General features: G+C 39.4%; 1 protein-coding gene across 3 annotated transcripts in view; it reads left to right on the top strand.

Moving 5' to 3' along the window:
• The window catches only part of REEP3 (receptor accessory protein 3), a 101867-nt gene that overhangs the window by 60829 nt on the left and 20835 nt on the right, over window positions 1-20203 (top strand). For 2 of the 3 annotated variants that reach the window (XM_081568985.1, XM_081568988.1), the window contains exons 3-5: window positions 14878-14954; window positions 18702-18822; window positions 19002-19115. In XM_081568985.1, coding sequence (XP_081425111.1) covers window positions 14878-14954; window positions 18702-18822; window positions 19002-19115 — 312 coding nt within the window. The remainder of the gene's footprint in view (window positions 1-14877; window positions 14955-18701; window positions 18823-19001; window positions 19116-20203) is intronic. The other variant, XM_081568986.1, reaches the window with a different exon arrangement.

The following is a 20203-nucleotide window of genomic DNA, read 5'->3' as shown; positions in this document are numbered from 1 at the left end:
TTGTGTTTAAAATGCAGATTCTAATTAAGTAGTTCTGGCCTGGGCTTGAGATTCTGCATTTCCAGCAGGTGCCCAGATGCTGCCAGTGCTGCTGGTCTGCACACCACAATTCAGGTAGCAAGAATTTTGTACAGGTTCTCAACTCTGCTTACACATTACAAATTCATAGAGCTTGCCTTCTAAACACCTTGCTGCCCTCTCTCCTCCCTGAGATGATGGGGCCTAGGAATCTACATAATTGCTTTTAATTCCCAAGTAATTCTTATCCACAGCCAAAGTGAAAAGCATTGATTAAGAGAGGTATCTTACTATATTCTGAAAAGTGAATAATTACCACATTGTGCTTTTTTTAGTATAAGTTTATGTAGGCAGATGGGCACAAAATAACAAACAGATTGTTTTAGAAACATCTGTATGTAAATGGACTAACAACTTGGAATATATTACTAAAAAAATTAAAACAAAATTTCTGGTCACACCGTGTGGCGTGTGGGATCTTAGTTCGACCAGGGAGCGAATCTGCGTCCCCTGCAGTGGAGGCTCAGAGTCTTAACCACTGGACCACTTAACCACTGGAAAGTCCCAAAGAATAATGTTTTAATGAAGTTAAGCATATTATACTATAGGAGGGTAAGGGTATTGAGTTGGGTGTTTCTCCTAGTTTCCATACATGACATTTCTACATCAATGAAGTTTCTCTTTGGAATCATCCACCTTTCTTCCTGTACCTTTCCTCCCACCTTTTTGTTCCCCTCACTGTGTTTACGCACAGTGATCATACTGTCCTGCCCACTGTACACATCCATCGGCTGCATACCCCAAGTATCCCATGCCCTGTAACTTGCCTCTCTCTCTTCACTCAAATGTGAACCTCAGTTCTCTATGTGAGGCTGACTGCACATGCTTTTGAAGGAAAATAATTTGATATAGATTAAATTAAACATAGATTCACTGTCAAGTCATGACAGATGTATTCTTCCTAGAGGTTTTTTTTTTTCTTCCAGTCTTTGCTTCTCGAAAAGATGCTGTTTTCCCATGTAGTATTTATTTAGGCTGCTTCTTACTCTTTGAATGATTATTGTATGTTTGACATATGGTATTGAGCCTATAAAGCTACAACTTGTATAAAGAAAGTGGTATATTACTTGAAGAAGGAAAGTTTTCATCTACTGTTAGTCATAATCTTGCCAGTCATTTGGAAAAAAGAGTATACCTTTCCGTGGCTATATTAGTTCACGGTGGAAATAGCAAGGTGGAATTGACCGTGTAAAGATTCATGAGAAACTAGGGGACCTAGGTGCCTAAGAAGTGGTGCCAGCTGTTGGGAATGCCTCAAGTTGGAAATGCAGTGGCCCAGGACTTTGGGAACACTAAGCAAATAAAGAAGGTAGGATGACAATTTAGTGTGGAAGCATGACAATTACGAAGACCATTTAACCCAGTTTACTCCTTTCTGTCTGCATAGGCTCTGTCCCATGCTAAAATCCATGAGAAATTCTGTGCAGTTCTATTAAAAGTGAACTGTGTCTCTAACAAATATTTATTATTCCAAATGAATCAATAGGACTTCAAATAATAGAAAAAGTGAAGTGCGAATTATCAGCCAGTGTGGATGCAAAGAGTCATTTTGTAGTAAGAGGTCATTCCTTCCTAAATTCTGTTCCTGGGAACAATTCCCATAAGCAGTTCCTACTTTTTTATCTTCTTTTCAACACTCCTTTTAAATTAATTATCATCTAGCTTTTAAACATTTTTGTGTTTTTTCCTTCTCTCAAGTTCCTCAAACTTTTACTTGGGATCAGGGATGAGATACACGGGGCTTCTGTGACTCAAGAGCATTGAGGAAAAACCAAGGTAATCTTGTGAAAGACTATCCATTTCTAGTCACAGTCTGCCCCATTTTAATTCATTTTAACACCAAATACATCTGTATAATATGAGACTTTCCTCCTCAAAACAACAGGATATTCTGTGAGGTCTTTGGCAGTGATGTCTGGAAACTTCAGGTAAACCATGATGCAAGTTCAGCATCTGAAAGTATTAATATAACTGACTCCCAAACATCCTAGTTCCTGGCAAGCTATAGAAAGTTAAGACAGTGGGGCCGTGAGGGAGGAAGTACCCAAAAGCCAGGGAAACGCAAATCAATCCTAGTCTAACATACTTACCCCAACGCATGTCCCCTCTTTTTTAAGAAAAAAGTATTTTCAACCAATGTCTCTATTCACTGTGGATTGAACTTCAACTAGCTTATTTTCAAGCATGCTTCTAACTTGGCACAGCTCTGGGAAAAATCCCATAATTGAGCCATCTGGGTTGGATAAAAAAGGGCGTTTTTCTATTTGATTTCTCACATTTTGTTCCTCTTTGTTTTTAATGGGGAAAAATCATTATGAAATAACCAAATTATTGCATAATGTTACTGAAACAAGAGAAACCTTTTCAACTCGATCCTGTTTCTAAAGAAATCTCTATTAGAAGTTCTCTCTGTTGTCTCTGAAATGCGGTGTAGAATGAATCTTTTGGGTGAGCTGACTTGAGGGAATAACTAATGGTCAGAAAATAAAGTTCTCTTTGGGTGGTCTGAAATTCAGCAGTGTTTATTTCTTTTCAGACTCAGTGAGGATTTTTTTTTTTTCCAGTGAAGCATATTTTAGCATTTTATGCTCTGGATTTACTTAGTGTGGTTATAATTGAAATCATTAGGCATATGTAATTTTTCATTTTTTCTGAAAAACCATCATTAATTGCCTATGATTGAAATAATCTGCAATTAGGAAACACTGGAAAATAGTTTAATATCTGATACCTTTGAATACAACTTTGATAAAATAGACTATGTTATATGTTATGAATTCCTCTGTGCAGTCTAGAGTTATTTGTTTGAATTGTTCATCAATTCAGACCTTAACATTAAGAAACTGTTCAGTAAAAGCCTTCCTGTGTGTTTGGTTTATTAGGTACAGGGATGGCTAGGTCCTAGGACATGACGATGAACAAGACAGTTTCAGTCCCTATTGGTTGTTAAGAAGACTCTTGAGAGTCCCTTGGACTGCAAGGAGATCAAAGCAGTCAGCCTTAAAGGAAATCAGTCCTGAATATTCATTGGAAGGACTGATGCTAAAGCTGAAGCTCCAATACTTTGGCTGCTTGATGTGACAAGACAACTCATTGGAAAAGACCCTGATGCTGGGAAAGACTGAAGGCAGGAGGAGAAGGTGGGCAACAGAGGATGAGATAGTTGGATAGCATCATCGACTCAATCAACACAAATTTGAGCCAACTCTGGGAGATAAAGGAGGACAGGGGAGCCTGGCGTGCTGCAGTCCATGGGTTGGCAAAGAGTCAGACACGACTTAGCAACTGAACAACAACAACTTTGGTTGTAATAGTCAAAAGGCAGAGGCAGATATTATACGAACCTTTACACAGATACACTGAAAGGGAAAGTAGAGTGCACAAAGATTATATATGACCTTTGGAGGGGGTGGAGGCGGTTAGGAAGGCTTTCCTTTGGAAATGAAAAAATGTCATTCCTACAAGGCAAATGAATAATATATAGTATATTAAAATATTACTAGTGGTATGCTGGATCAAACATTGGGCTGGTAATCACTTATTATCCATTTATATGTCTTCTTTTACTCATCCCTCCCATGAAAGCTTCTTCTGCATAGGAATGCCTTGACATCCAGGTTTGTGACTATATCATGTCAAAGCATTTTGTTTATAATAGGCCCTGAGTAATATGTGTCAAGTTAACATACCTTTTTTGTTGTTGTTGTGCATGTACAATTTAGTTGTACTTGCACAAGTACAACTAAACCACAAGGCTGCTTATTGTCACCCTGTTTATTTAACTAATATGCTGAGCACATCGTGAGAAATGCCAGTCTGGATGAATCACAAGCTGGAATCAAGATTGGTGGGAGAAACATCAACAACTTCAGATATGCGGATGATACCACTCTAATGGCACAAAGCGAAGAGGAACTAAAGAACCTCTTGATGAGGGTGAAGAAGGAGAGTGAAAAGGCTGGCTTAAAACTCAGTATTAAAAAAACTAAGATCATAGCATCCGGCCCCATCAGTTCATGGCAAATAGAAGGGAAAAGGTGGAAGCAGTGACAGATTTCTTCTTCTTGGGCTGTAAAATCACTGCAGATGGTGACTGCAGTCATGAAATTAGAAGATGACTGCTTCTTGGCAGGAAAGCTATGACAAACCTAGACAGTGTGTTAAAAAGCAAAGGCATCACTTTGCTGGCAAAGGTCCTGTGTAGTCAATGCTTTGGTCTTCCCAGTGGTCACATACGGTTGTGAGAGCTGGACCTTAAAGAGGGCAGAGCATCAAAGAATTGATGCTTTTGAACTGTGATGCAAGGAGATCAAACCAGTCAATCATAAAGGAAATCAACCCTCAATACTCATTGGAAGGACTGATGCTGAAACTGGGGCTCCAATAATTTGGTCACCTGATGGGAACAGCTGACTCATTGGAAAAGACCTGATGCTGAGAAAGATTGAAGGCAGAAGGAGAAGGGGACGACAGAGGAGGAGATGGCTGGATTGTATCACTGAAGCAATGGACATGAACTTGGGCAAACTCCAGAAGATGGTGAGGATCAAGGAGGCCTGACCTGCTGCAGTCCATGGGGTCTCAGAGTCGGACACGACCAGGCAACTGAACAACAAATATCATTTAACATACATTATTGTTAATGTCATTGTTATCATAATACCACAATGCTCATAGCATAGCAAGAATAAGTTATGTAAAGATACAATTTGAGAAAGATGCCTTTGAATTAATATGCCTTTACCACAATTATCCATAACTCTTGTGAATGTACAGCAATATGCCTAACATCAGAACATGATATTCCCCAATATAAATATACTAGTGCATTGCTCTCAACTTCTGTGATGGAAATCAGGAGGATTATCTTACAGTTATAGTTCACTTTTTATTTGCTTTATTTGTTTGTCCAGGGATCTAAATCAATTGCATTGCAAACTCTGTCTCAGAATATTGAATCATAAAAACTTGTTTTGTTGAAAACTGTTTAAAAACCATGAAATGAGGCCTACTTTTCTTTTGGCATCAGGAATAGGTAAATGCATACCTATTAAATGGAGCATGGTCTTTTGATAGTAAATTTAGCCTATGAGTACATTCATTTTACAGTATTCACTCAGGCTTAAAATATCCTAATTCCTTTGGGAGAGTAAAGCAAGAACACTATCACATGACTGTCTGGGTTTGTGAAATGCTAAGTCTTACAAAAGCCTTCTGGATTTTGAGTAATAAAGCAAGTACTGGCTTGTTAAATTAGATAATCTAATCCATGCACTGTATAAACCAGAATGTAATTTTAGATACTGTGGTTTTATATCACAGATGATTCCATTTTCTAAAGAACTTGCCTAACTATAAGAGTATATTTTCTCAGAAAATAAATTTATTTTGATATTTAAATGATTTTAACATTTCATTTGGGTAATTTTTATTTGCACATATTTTATTTTTAATTAAAACATTCATCATATTTCTCTAGTTATGAAAAATATGGTGGGGAAAGTGTGTCCCAAGATTGATAAATGATTGCCATTTTATTGTGACCACTTCAAAAGAACTTTATTACAAAATAATTAGGAAAAAGAAGGAAGTTATATTATTGTTCATAAGTTAGCCCAGGTCACTAATAATTTAATAAATATTTCTTAACATTTATTTTGTGCCAGGTACTGTAATAGTCATTAGGTATACTCTTGGGAAAACAAAACCAAAGTCAGCAAAACAGGCCATCGAACAACTGTTTTTCATGTAGTCTTCCCACTGACTTTTATGCGTTTTACTCTCTGAATATTTTGGCTTACCACTCAGAATATAATTATTTTAAACTTTATGCATATTTCTAATGAGCATCTGTATCTGATTTCTTGGCCTACTGAAAGTACCAAGGGATTTCTGTAAGTCACATCTACTGGCAATACAGACAATAACAAATTTATACAGGTAGAGGCCACACTAGCCAAAGGATAATGAAAGTAATTTAAAATAATATTTCTCTGGCTTTGCCCTAGTCTGCTGCATGAGAACATCAATCTTGCCTATCTTCCAGTTTCTTCTCAAATACTTTTTTTTTTTTGGCTGCCCCAGGTCTTAGTTGCAGTATGTGGGATCTAGTTCTCTGTGCAGGGATCCAACCCAAGCCCCCTGCATTAGGAGCTCAGAGTCTTAGCCACTGGACCACCAGGAGAATCCCCCCAATATTTCTGAGAGTCCCCTGGGGATATCTCAGGCAGGGTTTCTTAAAATAATACTCCTCTTCTCCATTTCCAGGTCATTGTGGTAGTAGCATCCATCAGTGCCAACCAGGGCATTAATGGTGTCACAGGTAGCAGCCAACAGCACTATGACTGATGTCCACCTAATTCTGGAACCATGGCTCTTTCAGTCCCCACAGAGGTTTTTTATATTAGGGTAGGCTAAGCTGCTGTAGGGAGAAGGCAATGGCACCCCACTCCAGTACTCTTGCTTGGAAAATCCCCATGGACGGAAGAGCCTGGTAGGCTGCAGTCCATGGGGTCGCTAAGAGTCAGACACGACTGAGCGACTTCACTTTCACTTTTCCCTTTCATACACTGGAGAAGGAAATGGCAACCCACTCCAGTGTTCTTGCCTGGAGAGTCCCAGGGACGGTGGAGCCTGGTGGGCTGCCGTCTATGGGGTCGCACAGAGTCGGACACAACTGAAGCAACTTAGCAGCAGCAGCAAGCTGCTGTAATTATAAGTAAGCAGGTAAGTTGCTCACTCAGTCATGTCTGACTCTTTACCACCCTTGGACTGTAGCCCACCAGTCTCCTCTGTCCATGGAATTTCCCGGGCAAGAATACTGGAGTGGGTTGCCATTTCCTACTCCAGGGGATCTTCCTGACCCAAGGATCAAACCTACATCTCTTGCGTCTCCTGCACTGGAGGCACATTCTTAAGCTAAAACAAAAATGTAATGGCGGAGGGAATATAAAATCATATTTGTCTTTAGCATAACAGTCCAGGATAGTGCTGACTTCATCAAGAAATGTTTCTCAAGCAACCGTGTAAGAAGAAATGGGGCTCTGCCCATCTGTAATATGTAGATTCCAAGGTTGCTCTGCTCCCTGCCCTCCCAGCCACAGGACAAGAGAAGAGCCTGTGGGGAGGCACTCTCACTTCTCAAAAGCCTCAGCAAATATTCTGTTGGCGGGAACTGAACACATGGCCCTACCTCTTTCAGAAATGGACTGAGAAGCACTAGCTCTGGCTGGGCGACTCCCCGGCCAGCCCCTGTCATTTGCCTTTTTATAAACAGCAAGCTGTCATCTCCACCCCTGTCCTGTTTCACCATCCTAGACCTTTCATTGCAGCCACCTCTCTCTGACACCCAGAGAAGCCGAGGGCATCGTTGGTCACATAATCTATTCCATCTCTACCCTAGGCAGATCCCTATTCCATCCATAGAAACAAATTTCATAAACCTTTACTACTCTTTTGAAATCCACTCTCCTTCCCACCCATCCCCAACGTTAAAGATGACCTGCCCTCCTACTGCAGAGTAAAGACAGAGGTCCTCACCTGTGAACCACTTCGGCCTCTTCCCGACATGGCCACTCTTCATTCTATCTCAGAGGAAGATGCATCCCAGCTTCTTGATCTCACTCTTCTTTCTCCTCTTATTCTTGTCTATCTCATACAAGATCTTGTTCCCATTAAGTATTCCTGCTTCCTCATAATTTGAATCTCATTATCTCTCCAGTAAAACGTTCAATCCTCGAGGCTATAAACATGCTTTCATTTAGCCTATGCTATTTTTTATTCCCCCCATTTTTCTTTTTAAACCAGCCCTCGAAGACTCCTTTATATTCAATTGTCATGTCTCTACTTCTTGTCGAAGCTTTTCGCAGTCTTTACAAAAAGGAGCACACGAAGCTCTGTGTAGTTCCATATGCATTCAACAATTCATATATTTCCTGAGCTCCTTCTCTGCAGACACAGAGGGTTGAGCAGAACAAAATAAAAGCTTTGTCCTCTTGGCATTTACATTTTAGTAAGGAAAGGCAAGGAAAGCATTTTAGTATTTGTTAGATGTGTCTGTGATATGTGCTAAAGAGAAAAATAAGTCATGATAAGGGAGTTAGAAGGACATTGTTATTTTAAACAGGGTAGTGAAGAAAGGGCTCTCAGGTAAATATTTGAGCAGAGACCTGAGGGAAGTGAGAAAGCTATCCACATGGATAACTGAGGGAAGAGCATTCCAGACAATGAAACAGCAATTACTAAGGCCCTGAGGCAGGAACATATCTGCACCCAGGAAGGATAGTAAAAGGGCCTGATGTGACTGGAGCAGATCAGGGGAAGGAGGGACGGAGCAGATGAGATCAGAGAGGCAGCTGGAGCCAGAACCACAGGGCCTGGTAGGCCAAGGTAAGAATTCTGATGGGGGCCAACAGAGGAGTTTCAGCAGAGGAATGACCGTGTAGTCCAGTAGCCATGTCTGGATGTGAGAGTTGGGCCATGAAGAAGGCTGAGCGCCTAAGAACTGATGCTTTCCACTTGTGGTGTTGGAGAAGACTCTTGAGAGTCCCTTGGACAATGAGGAGATCAAATCAGTCAATCCTAAAGGAAATCAGTCCTAAATATTCATGGGAAGGATGGATGTTGAAACTGAAGTTCCAATACTTTGGCTACCTGATGTGACAAGCCAGCTCATTAGAAAACACCCTGAAGCTGGAAAGATTGAGGAGGAGAAGGGGGCGACAGAGGATGAAATGGTTGGATGGCATCATCAACTCAATGGACATGAATTTGAGCAAATTCCAGGAGGTGTAAAGGACAGGGAAAGCTGCAGGTCATGGGTTCACAAAGAGTTGAACACAACTTAGTGACTGAACATTAACAATGACCTGCTCTTTAAGGAGACACTCTGAGTGATGTACACAAAAAGACCCAGAAAAGCTGAATGATCACTTAGGACACTGTGAGAATAATCCGGACAGGAAATGATTGTCATCTGGACTGGTGAGGTGTCTGTGGAAGTGGCGAGGAATGATTTTGATTGCTGATATATTTCCAAGAGTTGACAGGCTATATAGTGCTGAGACCTACCACCTGCCCCTCCAGTAGAGTTTCTCCTCCACGTCCCACCTTTCTTTGCCTTGCTTAGGGCCCAGGAGGCTGATCCATACAGGTTGCATCATTTCTGACTTCCCTTTGGGTTTGGCTCATGAGAGATTCCTGCGGAAAATCAGAAGGCTGGGTGAGCATGAGGTCAGAGTACAGTTCTCCCAGCTTCCTCCCTGCCACCAGGGGTTGCTGTGAGTGTCCACTTGAGACCACACCTCGATGGTTACCCTGTCTGGATTCCAGTAAACCTGTCCTTGTCCACCCTTCTTCACACTAGGTGAGTAATGCCGGTTCCTGCTGTCGCTAGCTCAAGGGTGAACCACTATTCTTTATTGGTTTTCTTGAACTTTGCTCACAACTATATAAATAGTCCCTTTTATAAGCTTTCCTCAAACTCTTGTGCTCTTGACTCATACTGGGAACTAGGGTGTCTAATGCAGTAAAAACAGCAGAACATTTTATTTATCGCTGTTATTTACTTGTTTTTCTCTTCAGTAAAATGTTAAATCCTTGAGGACAGAAGCTGTTGTATTCCTGTTTCTAGTCGCATGATGTGAAGTAGGTAGAGCTTATTACAGCTATATCAATGAGTATTCTATGTAATGATCCCATCTGAGTCCTTAGTAATTGTCTAAATTATATTTTATTTGAAAGATGAATCAAAAGTAGGATATGTGTGTGTGTGTGTTTCCATCTTAGTGCTCATAAGCTCCACCTTGTTGGATAATTCAATTCCCTGGGGTCAAAAAGACTTTTAAGAAAAAGTTGAGTAAAGCTTTTTGAGTTGAGTAAAGAAAAAGCTTTCTTCTTTTTTTTTTCTATACAATATGTCCTTGTTGGTTATCCATTTTAAATATAGCAATGTGTACATGACCTTCCCAAACCCCCTAATTATCCCTTCCCCAACCCCGGCAACCATAAGTTCATTTTCTAAGTCCGTGAGTCTTTTTCTGTATTATAAATAAGTTCATTTGTATCATTTCTTTCTAGAGTCCACATATAAGGGATGTCATATAATATTTCTCCTTCTCAGTCTGACTTGCTTCACTCAGTATGACAATCTCTAGGTCCCTCCATGTTGCTGCAAATGGCATTATTTCATTCTTTATAATGGCTGAGTATGTTTGTACCACATCTTCTTTATCCATTCCTCTGTCGGTGGACATTTCAGTTGCTTCCATGTCTTCACTATTGTAAACAGTGCGGCAATGAACATTGGGGTGCTTGTATCCTTTCGAATCATATTTTTCTCTGGGTATATGCCAGGAGTGGGATTGCAGGGTCATATGGTAGCTCTATTTTTAGTTTTCTAAGGAACCTCCATACTGTTCTCTATAGTGGCTGTACCAGTTTACATTCCCTCCAACCGTGTAAGAGGGTTCCCTTCTCGCCACACCCTCTCCACCATTTGTTTGTGGATATTTTGAGTAGCTTTCTTATTCATTGTTCTCATGAAGATATCTAAACATCAGTTTGTTGATTTTACCAATTGTTTCTGAACTGGAAAGAAATAGAATTTGTTCCCACTTTCTTAAGAACATAAATTTTTTTCCCTGTAACTTTAAAGGTGGATTATGATATATCACAGCTCCCTGTTAAGTTACTGACTTTTATTTGCATAACATTTTAATAGCATTTATTTCTATTAGATTTGGTTATATACAATCATGAGATTATCAATTTGCATTGTTTTCCTACCAGTTTTTTGGTTTTAATACTACATTTTGTTATAGATGTTTTCTGTCCATCTAAAGAATATTTTACCTTAACATATTTTTAATTATCATTTTGTGTCTTGCTCTTTTCTTTCTTCCCTTCTTTTTGACCTTGACTTAATTCTGTTATTTTCTTTCGGCTAGACCTTAAAAAGTAGGCTGAGCAGCCTTGAGGTATAGTTTTAATAAAAGGTTTGCTGAGTAATCATTTGGTGTAAAATCCCAACCAAATCCATTAATAGGAAAAAGAAAGCAATATCTTTTCAAGGTTAACTTTCTTCATACTTGCTCACATGAATAACACACACTCACTGCATTCATTTAATTACCTCAATTCAACTATAGTTAAGGTCCATATTTCTAATAAGGAAAACAAAAAATATATAAATTTATGAGAGCAGATTGTCAAAGAATATATTCATTAAAGATTAATTAGAACCATGGAGTTTTGCTTATATAAAATTGAGCCAATACCTCAGGAAAATGACCAGGAATACACTATTAATTGTATGGTTTGTTATTGTTTTTTAACTAAGAAGACAGAGCCTTCTTTCTCTTCTTTTCTCCTTTTTAAATTTTTGGCATTATTTAATATTCTCACAACCTAAATAAATATAGTCTTTTTTTTTAGAGATAAATATTATATATTTATATAATATTTATATATGTGAAAGCACTCCTATATTTGGTGGGTTTTAAAATGAATTTCAGGAACTTCTCTGATGATCCAGTGGCTAAGACTCTGTGCTGTCAATGCAGGGGCCCAGGTTCTATCCCTGGTCAAGGAACTAGATCCCACATGCTGCAACTAAGAGATCACATGGCGTAGCTAATACCCGGCACAGCCACAATTAACAAATAAAAATAAATAAATAAAATGAATTTGAAAACTGAGTAAGTACTTGACTTTACTGAAGTCAGGGTGCTTTTGGAATGTATGGGACTCTAGCAGCTCAAGTCTATTTGAGAACTAGTACTTCAGGGAGTATCACCAAACATTAACTACCCGTACAGTTCCTTTCAGTTCTATTCAACTCTATTAGGTAAATTATGACTATTTGTGGAGTGTTGTTTTTCGTTCTTATCCATTTGGAAGATCACAGCCATAATGAGGGTTGTGAAATAGTTAAATGATGAAAATACGAAATAATGGAAAAATAACAAGCATTGACTTAAATCACTTATTTTTCTGAAAGTTTCCTAAACTTCCTGTGAGAGAGACCAGTTAACTTAAGCTGCCACTTTCCCAGGAAAGAAGGTGGTAAGGTTTACACTGAAATCCTTGTGCTGAATGCAAGAGGGAGAGAGAAAGAAATGAAAAGATTGATCTGACAGCAACCTCTTGTTTGAAAATCGGCCTTTTTCAGGCTTCATTGTAGACTATGGCCTTGTGCCCATTTCCTAGCTCAGCCTCTTGCACAACTTACTTATTTTGGCCCTCAGTAAAAGGAGAGGAGTTTGCCATGTTATTTATTTTTGAACTCTGCCCCATGGAGCACTGAGATTTCTTAGAGTCTCCTCAAGAGCCCTACAGTGAGTAGAACGGAAGGACCAACAAGAGCAGGGTGTGTGTTTTTTTGTAATTGTTTTACAGTTTTCAATAACGGCTTGTTTAGTTCAAAAAAACTTGATCACCTCCAGGGTCCCTTCTAGCCCTATGAAAGTGCACTGTTTTGTTTCCAGGTTTTTCTCTTTCATTTCCTTTTGAGAGGATAACCTTGTGAATACAGTTGAAAGGTAAAAGTACTAAATTAATGTTTGATTTGGAAAGGCTAAATGAATGAACTTGTGTGAGAGCCTCTCTTGGCTTTTAAAAGAAGGGGGCAGCAAGAGAAAACATATACGATTTTAACCCTGGAAAAATTCTCCACACTGGGACAAAAAGCTTGGAATTGGCAGCAGTGAGGGAGTAAAGTAACTCATGAAAAGTGAAAAACTGAAGAGAATATTTAGTCTTTTTTTTTTTAATTTGAGGTGATAATCATAAATCGGTTTCATTATATTTTAAATGTAGATAATGTGCTATTTGCTTTGGGTAGTTTTTTAAGCTCTTAAGTGAAGTAAATTGGGCTTCCCAGGTGGCTCAATGGTAAAGTATCTGCCTGCAGTGCGGGAGACACAGGAGACACGGGTTCAATCCCTGGGTTGGGAAGATCCCCTAAAGAACGAAATGGCAATCCACTCCAGTATTCTTGCTTGGGAAATCCTGTGAACAGAGGAGCCTGGTGGGCTATAGTCTGTGGGATCACAATGAGTCAGACAAGACTGAGCAACAGTACACACACACACACACACACACACACACACACACACACACACACACACACACACACACACACACACACACACACACACACACACACACACACACACACACACACACACACACACACACACACACACACACACACACACACACAGTAAATTACTCTTCGTATGTCACAAGACATTGTTTCAAAAGTTATTCATGGCTGTTATTAATTGATTTGTCCATGTAAACAGAAAACTGTTAAAGCCACCTGAGTTATAGTTGCATATTTATAAAATACCCAAAGAAGCATCTGTATTAAAACTAAATAGGTCAATTTCTTAACTAATTATAGAGACCTAATTTTTTTTTTGTCATCATATTGTGATGAGAATAGGGAAGTAGTGGTTATTCTTGGACCTCACATTTAGCAATTCCTCACATTCCTTTCTGTATGTGGTAAAATTGGATAATAGCACCAATTCGAGAGTCGAGCACTCTGGATTCAAATTCTGGCTAAATGAACTTGAATAAGTCATTTTACCTCTCTGTGCCACCACTTCCTTATAATTATATACTTATGTAGTCTACTTCATAATGTTGTGGGGGATAAGTGGATTAATATATGTGATGCTCTTAGCACAGTCTCTGGCCTATAGTCAGCATGATTTTTTGTGTTACCTATAATTATATTATTGAGAAAGCAGAGATTTTAACCCTTAATAAAAATCCAACCTATGTGAGTGATAAGAGAGTCTCTGTGCTTAGGGAGGTGGAAAGGTATAAATTTGTGAGAATGAGTTCAAAAAAAATTAATATGGCACCATTCTGTGAGAAGTATTGCTACAGAGACACAGAGTCTCAGGGACCTTATAGGATGCTCTAGTCCAGACAAGAGGTAAAAATATCCTGGATTACTATCTTAGTCCATTCAGACTGCTATAACATAGACAGACGAGTTTATAAGCAACAGAAATTTATTCTCACAGCTCAGGAGGCTAAGACGTCTAAGATCAAAGAGCTGGTAGATTCTGCGTCTGATGAGGGCTCTGTTCCCGGTTGATAGATGGCCATCTTTTTGCTGTGTCACCAATCATATTTGTGAGGACTCATGATCTAATAACTTCCCACATTTGGGGTTAGGATTTCAAAATACAAATTTTGAGGAAACACAAATATTTGGTCTATTGCATGAACTCTTACAGTATTAGAGTAGAAGAAGGAAAAGGATATGTAAAAGATTATAGGCTTACATTTAGGGAAGGAGGAAGAAGATACTAACCCTAGACTTTAAAAGTGGGTGACTAGCATTATGGATGTAACAAATCCAGGATCAGTCTTTGGTTTCCAAAGACTAAGATGTTGAGAAATAAGGAATGCAAGATTTAAAAGATTAATAAAGATTAAATGTGGTCATATCATACTATATGGTTTCTATAATAATTAAACAGTTAATAGTCTTCATAAAGAAGCATGTAATAAAATCTTGTAAAGAATGTTCCTCCAGTTAAGAATTTTTTCATTTAGGTTCCTACATTATACTGTATTAAGCCTAGAGGTTTGTTATCCTTCAATTCTTGTATCCCAGGACAACCGATGGGGTGACGTGAGGAAGTCAGGCATAAAACCTGTTGAGAATTAAACGATCGCCTTCTTCATTTAATCCAACATACTATGTATGATATATACGACTATTCAGTCGCCAATAATTTTGGTCTATTATTTCATAAGTATTTTTATTATTTGCAGGTTCGATGGATGATGTACTGGATTGTCTTTGCCCTGTATACTGTAATTGAAACAGTAGCAGATCAAACAGTCGCTTGGTAAGTTCTAGCACTGAGAAATACCCATAATGTAGACTCTTATCTGGTGTCCTGAGTTCTTATCCTGCTCTTGCTGTTAACTAAGAGAATTTCTTTTAATAATTTTTTTTTAATTTTATTTATTTGGCTGTGTCATGTCTTACTTGCAGCATGTGAGATCTTTGTTGCATCGTGGGGCATCTTTCCTTGTGACACGTGGGCTTAGTTGTTCTGTGGCATGTGGGATCTTAGTTCCCCAAAAAAGGATCAAACTCGTGTCCCCTGCAGCGCAAGGAGGATTCTTAACCACTGGACCACCAAGGAAGTCCATCCGTAACTAAATGAATTTCATCAGTCTACCTAATTATCCCTGGTATCATTTCCTTTACCTGGTTTCCCCACAAGGACATTACCTTCCTTATGGAGTCTCCCACGTAAAGGCAGTTCATCCTCCTGCCCACATGCCACTTCCTCCCGCCCTTCTCCCACACACCTCCCGGGATCTCAGAACAGAGAAAACTTGGTTGTCATTATCTTTTTTTCCCACACAGATGACTTCAGACTATTTTTTCTTTATTAATATTTCCTAAGCAAACTCCCCTTTTGAAGCCCATGGCTTCTGGTTTTAGCACTTCCCTCCTATCCTTAAAATTCTCATCCACAATGAGGTGGATGAAACTGGAGCCTATTATACAGAGTGAAGTAAGCCAGAAAGAAAAACACCAATACAGTATACTAACACATATATATGGTATTTAGTTAATCGGTAAAGATAACCCTGTATGCAAGACATCAAAAGAGACACATATAAATAGAACAGTATTATGGACGCTATGGGAGAGGGCGAGAGCGAGATGATATGGGAGAATGGCACTGAAGCATGTAAATTATCATATATGAAATGAATCGCCAGTCCAGGTTCGATGCATGATACAGGGCGCTCGGGGCTGGTGCACCAGGATGACCCAGAGGGATGGGATGGGGAGGGAGGTGGGAGGGGGGTTCTGGAAGGGGAACACATGTACACCCATGGTGGATTCATGTCAATGTATGGCAAAACAAATACAATATTGTAAAGTTAAAAAATAGATAAATAAACTAATTAAAAAAAAAATCTCATCCACAAACATTCAAACTGGATGACATCAAGTCCACACGGCCACCACCCACTCCCAAAACCAGCTCCTTGACTGCCCTATTCCAAACAGCACGAGGCAGAATTGAAACATGTTTCTTTCCTCAAGGATCAAACATTTTACTGAGAAGTCATACTTAGTGGAACAACCTGAATCTCCTTGTGCTATATTTTAGTCATGTATTTCCAACTATACCTTGCCATCACTTGGAGAAGTCGTTTTTTCAACCTCTAAAGTTTTACTACCTTGCCACTGTCTTCAACCACCCTTACTGCACAAACCCCTAACTTAAATCAGCCCAACAACACTCCTGTTTTCTTCTTTACCCAGGCTACCAACTGAGCTGAAAAGAAATCAATCAGTTGCTCATATAGGTATCAATTTGAAAGTCACCATTCCTTTTACTTGCTTTTGGTCAGTGGCTACTTCCATCCCCTCCTGTTGCTGTTTCACATCTTTACTGTTCTCTGCTTTAACTGTCTTTCTGACTTTGTAAGTCTCATCGTATTCTCATAGCACACTAGGTCACATTGGATGGCTCAGAAAAAATAGAAGTCATGAGACTTAAATGTTCTTCACAACCAACCCTTAGGTATCAACTTCTCTGTATCTGCATCCATCTTTCTCTTCCTCCTTCTGTCCCACAGTTCATTTATCTGTTATGTTTTGGTAAAGGGGTTTGGGAAGGGTTTTTCATTTGTTTGTTTATAAGTGGCAGAACAGATTCTAAACCATGCTAGGTCTCTTAAGTTTCTATGTTCTCTCTTTAAATGCATCTCTTTTTTTCTGGTTGCAGATGTACATATATACACTATTAAAAAGTAAACAAGGTAGAAAAAACTTGTCATGAGCAACGAAAGTCCAGAGACTCCTCTGTAACTGCATGTGCAGAAACCCTTCATCATCTGTACAGTAGTCGGTCCTCACTGCTCCCTGCCCACCTGTCTCATCAGAAGAGCCCAGATTTTTTATCATGTATCTTAGTAATACATAGACCACAGGGTGCTTGTTCCCTTGTGCTGTATTACTTAACTTTTCCTATGGCAACAAACATCCCTAAAAGCACAATGGGTTAAAAAACAAGCATTCATTTCTTGCTCAGCGTACACGAAGACAAATGGTCAGCTGCCAGCCTTGCTGGGCTCAGCTCAGTTTTAAGTGTCTTCTTGTTCATGGACCAAGGCAAAGAAGCAGATATTCTCATGACAGGAAGCAGAATTTGAAAGCAAGAGGTTGGGGGGTATTGAAGTGAGGGAGTCAAAGGGCATTTAAAGCTTTTCTTTGCATTTAGCATATGTTGCACTCACATTCTGTTGCCCAGAGCAGGTCACATGACTAAACCCACGGTCCTTGCTTGAGGAAGTGTAGTCAGCCTATGGGAGAAGATGCTGAAAAACCCAAGTGGGAAGGGGCACGGGTGTGTAATCCTAATTTCCAGGTTACCACAATGGCACTTGCATTCTCCTTCCAAGTGAACAATTTAGGTCTGTCAAGTACTGCAATTCTGGCCAAATGAGATTGGAGGGGACGTTTTCTGGGAGCTCTAAGAGAAGGAGGTATGCATATGGGGTAACATTGCGCACTTGGAGCTTATAAATGCTTAAAAACACACCTAACGCTTGGGAGGTATGTCCTGCTAATGCCCTGGCAGCTAGGCTCTGCAGACAGGGTGGGTGCACCTTACTGTCCTGGTTAAATGCTTTTAATGACCTCTGCCAACAAAGGTCCGTCTAGTCAAGACTATGGTTTTTCCAGTAGTCGTGTATGGATGTGAGAGCTGGACTATAAAGAAAGCTGAGCACAGAAGAATTGATGCTTTTGAACTGTGGTGTTGGAGAAGACTCTTGAGAGTCCCTTGGACTGCAAGGAGATCCAACCAGTCCATCCTAAAGGAGATCATTCCTAAATATTCATTGGAAGGACTGATGCTGAAGCTGAAATTCCAATACTTGGGCCACCTGATGCAAAGAACTGACTCATTTGAAAAGACCCTGATGCTGGGAAAGATTAAAGGTTGGAGGAGAAGGGGATGACAGAGGATGAGATGGCTGGATGGCATCACCGACTCACTGGGCATGAGTTTGAGTAAACTTCGGGAGTTAGTGATGGACAGGGAGGCCTGGCATGCTGCAGTCCATGGGGTCGCAAAGAGTCGGACATGACTGAGCAACTGAACTGAACTGAACCTGAACTGAATGACCTCTCTGAACTGCTCCAGTTAGTTTGGCAGCTTGTCTGTCTTTGCCTATAGAGAGCAATCTTGAAACTTCCTTGGCTGTCCAGTAGTTAAGACTCTCCCTTCCAGTGCAAGGGTTTGCAGATTTGATCCCTGGTCTAAGATCCAACATCCATGGAGATGCAGCCAAAAAGTAAACAGTTTTTAAAAAAAATGCACATGAACGGAAAAACTTTGAACTAGAAGTTGTGAATCGCTGCGAGGGGACAGGCTGCTCTGATCTATATAATTAGTGAGATTAATTCGTCAGTTCAAACATAGTTGTTTTCCTGATCACAACTTTTTACCTGTGAAAGCGTAACACAGTGACTGAACTTGGAAAAAAATTTTTTCTGTGTGATTTCCTCATTGTCTGTAGTTTATTTTCACCAGCATTCTTTTCAAATTTTTTGTCAGGTTCCCCCTCTACTATGAGCTTAAGATTGCTTTTGTCATATGGCTGCTCTCTCCTTATACCAGAGGAGCAAGTTTAATATATAGAAAATTCCTTCATCCACTACTGTCTTCAAAGGAAAGGGTAAGATGTATAAGTTATTTCCACAAATCATTTGTTAGAAATGTGTTTCATCATCACATGTTGCATGCTATAAAATGAGTGAAACTATTTATTATATTAGGGGGGAAAGTCCTAGTTTTCAGCCTCTTGACATTCTTTTTAAATAAAATTAATACCTACGGGCTTGATTTTTTTTCCAGGAAATTGATGATTATATTGTCCAAGCAAAAGAACGAGGCTATGAAACTATGGTAAACTTTGGGCGGCAAGGTTTAAATTTAGCGGCTACAGCTGCCGTCACTGCAGCAGTGAAGGTAATTTTTTATTTAACTTTTTTTTTAACCCAGTGTCACATTGCCAGTGAACCAAGTAGGATGGCTTTTTATTTCAGATCATTATAAATTTTGGCACAAATTTACCTTCTGTTTACTTTTGTAATATTAGAAAACAACAAGTAGACTATTTTAAAGATATTTTAACACGTCTTCTGTAATTGTTGGATAGGATATTTTGAACTCTTAATTGATGACAGAATGAGAGATAGTAAATAAAACATACTGGAAAAATGTCATTTTGTCATAATCTTCCTACTTTATAACCTTAAAATAGTTTTGAGTAAATAACCTTTAGTAAAGATGACCATTCTTTCTTTCTCTGTCTTTGGTGTTTTTTTTTCCCTCTCTCTCTCCATGGCAATATCTTGGTAGGATTTCTGGCTTACTTCTGCACCCATACTTCAACCAATTTGAGGTAACTGATTATTCAAAATAAGGCATGAAAAATTTCTGTTCTTAAAACTTAAGATTTTACTTAGCCAATTACTAATGTCATGTGTTGTGTTTTGCAAGCCAAATTATCAAAGGAATGCCTTATGTGAAAATTCGCATTATGGCTTTTGGATTTCTTTGCATGTAGTAATTAGTGTGGTTGATTTTAAATCCCATGGCATTATTGGTTTTGGTGTGTAGTATGTGGAAAGAAAATAGGTTTCAGCTTCAGAAAGTTCTGAGTGTGACTTTCCAAATAACCATCAGCCTTTTACTTAACTTCTGCTTTGGGAGGATGTCAGGGAGGAGAAAATGAGGCAGAGGAGAACTAAAGTCCTTGTCTGCTATATAAGAAAGTAGAGGTTTTAAAGTGGTTGCCTGCAGGGGGATGGACAGAGGGGACCAAAGGTTTCTTGCTTTCTTTGTTATAAAATTGAGCATTATTTAACATCACAACGGAGAAGGCAATGGCACCCCACTCCAGTCCTCTTGCCTGGAAAATCCCATGGACGGAGGAGCCTGGTAGGCTGCAGTCCATGGGCTCGCTAAGAGTCGGACACGAATGAGCAACTTCACTTCCACTTTTCCCTTTCATGACTGGAGAAGGAAATGACAACCCACTCCAGTGTTCTTGC

This window comes from Giraffa tippelskirchi, chromosome 2 (genome assembly GCF_054371585.1).
Source record: "Giraffa tippelskirchi isolate mGirTip1 chromosome 2, T2T-mGirTip1v1.2.pri, whole genome shotgun sequence".
Taxonomy (NCBI): Eukaryota; Metazoa; Chordata; class Mammalia; order Artiodactyla; family Giraffidae; genus Giraffa; species Giraffa tippelskirchi.
The sequence above is the reverse complement of the archived record's forward strand: the minus strand, read 5'-3'. Positions and strand labels throughout refer to the sequence as shown.